We start from the raw sequence: 1,930 nt of genomic DNA, 5'->3' as shown, positions 1-1,930 counted from the left end.
GAAAACCAGAAAACTTTTTTTTTTTTTTTTTTTTTTTACCTGTTTGGCCAAACACACAGCAAATTGAACCGATCAGTCCAATCCAGAAAATCAGTTGTAAATTCATCTGAAATGTAAAATGTACATGGCTAAATATTAACAAAAAAGATAATACATTAAACACGAACATACCTAGTCACCTTATCTTCTGTTGATTTTATAAACATAATACCAACTCTCAAACCATTTCTTCTGCCATCCATCTTTATACCTTTTTTCTCTATACCCACCACCACCTCCCCTTCCCAATTACCTCACCTTTCACTTGCTCTACAATAGTTTCCATGCCAGATTCCTGAATCCATTCTTGCCTTTCTCCCTATCAAATGTATTTTAATATCTAATTAATAGTGCTCAAAAAAGTGTCAAGTATTCGCTAACACTGTAAAAGCTATTAACAGTTTGTGTTGCATGGAACCTCTATGCCTATTACCTCCCGTGGCTCCTATAGGGGCCACACAGCCACACCGAGATGCCTCTGTTACCTCAACACTGAGTTTTGAGCGAACTTGTCGAAATCCTCATGGTTCACTCCCTTGATTACAGCACTTCAATAATTTCCATTTCTCCTCAGACTAAGACCAGCACCATACACAAGGAAGGCCTGACTTCATGTTTGAGTGTGATCTACTAAAATTAGTTATCTTTTTAAATAAAATCAACCTCTATGCATGGGAATAGTGAAACATTCCATTCAATTCCCTATAATTTTGAGATCTACAAACAAGACCAAAAAAGAAAAAGTTCAGGAGGGGAGCCTAAGAAGACCTGACAGAGGCTTAAATGTCTCCCAGAATCTCCAAAGAAAAATTAAGTATTATCCTGTATATTACTCAGAATTATCCCAGCCTGCATCTGTTAGGTATAGGACTATTTTCTGTGAATCAGTTTTTACAATATTAATCTACACTTTAGCAGAGCTGGTCAAAGATGGCTCTAGCCACTAGTCACTAGCCCTATCCTTTAACTGTTTACTGCTCTTGGACCAGCAACCTATTACACATGAATATCTGCCTCTCCCACAAGAATACAAAAACCAAATGCAGTATAGACCAAAAAGGTTTTTAGAATGATTCTGAATACAAAGTACATATTAAGATGAGATGTAAAAATTACAGTACATAAGCTTATAAAGTATATATGCATAATATAAAAGGAGGCACAGAATCTGAAGCAGGCTCCAGGCTTTGAGCTGTTAGCACAGAGCCCGACACAGGGCTTGAACCCATGAATCATGAGATCATGACCTGAGCTGAAGTCGGACGCTTAACTTACTGAGCTCCCCAGGCACCCCAATAGGCTTGCTTTTAAACTGTCATAGTGTTTTCTCCTTTTTGCTTTCTTAATAAAAACAATTATGGCAGAGTGAGTGTGTGGGATTTTCTTCTGCCTTGGTAAATTTCTTTTAGCAGGAAAAACATATTTCTTTAAAAAAACAAACAAACAAACAAAAAAACAACCCTCCAGTTTCAAAAGCTTCTATTCTAGGATGCTATTACCACAGCTCTGGGAGAGTGCTTCAAAGTTGTGCTCAGAGCACCCAGGATCCCTGTGTCTCTTCTACTGTTAAATGCTGTTTAAGCTTCACTGTTGGCTTCCCAGAGAAGAGCAGTAAGTGTAACTTGCATAGCTACACGCTCTACACTGTGCTCAGACCGGAAAGTTCTGCTGTGCCACGAGCTTACGGTTTTGCTTACATATCACTTGTAACTGCATCTGAAGGAGCGACAGAGCCACAGTGTCATGGAAGTGGGACATGCCTACAGTTTGCCTTCTATGGCCTATCCAACAGGTTTATGTACGATAAATCCACATAGACTAAAACTCTAAGCAATTCGCATAGTGTTATCAATTCCAAAGTTATGACAAAAAGGGCCTGGAACATTAAGAC

The 1,930-nt window shown here is 38.6% G+C and overlaps 1 protein-coding gene across 1 annotated transcript in view; it reads right to left on the bottom strand.

The window, feature by feature from the left end:
- ITGB1 (integrin subunit beta 1) overlaps window positions 1-106 on the bottom strand; it is a 27,363-nt gene extending 27,257 nt beyond the window's left edge. The window contains exon 1 of the mRNA XM_077771784.1: window positions 40-106. Within this exon, the coding sequence (XP_077627910.1) occupies window positions 40-106 (67 nt within the window). The remainder of the gene's footprint in view (window positions 1-39) is intronic.
- Window positions 107-1,930: the final 1,824 nt, after the last annotated feature.

Source organism: Crocuta crocuta, unplaced genomic scaffold (assembly GCF_008692635.1).
Source record: "Crocuta crocuta isolate KB4526 unplaced genomic scaffold, BGI_CrCroc_1.0 scaffold457, whole genome shotgun sequence".
NCBI lineage: Eukaryota > Metazoa > Chordata > Mammalia > Carnivora > Hyaenidae > Crocuta > Crocuta crocuta.
This window is presented reverse-complemented; position numbering and strand designations above follow the sequence as displayed.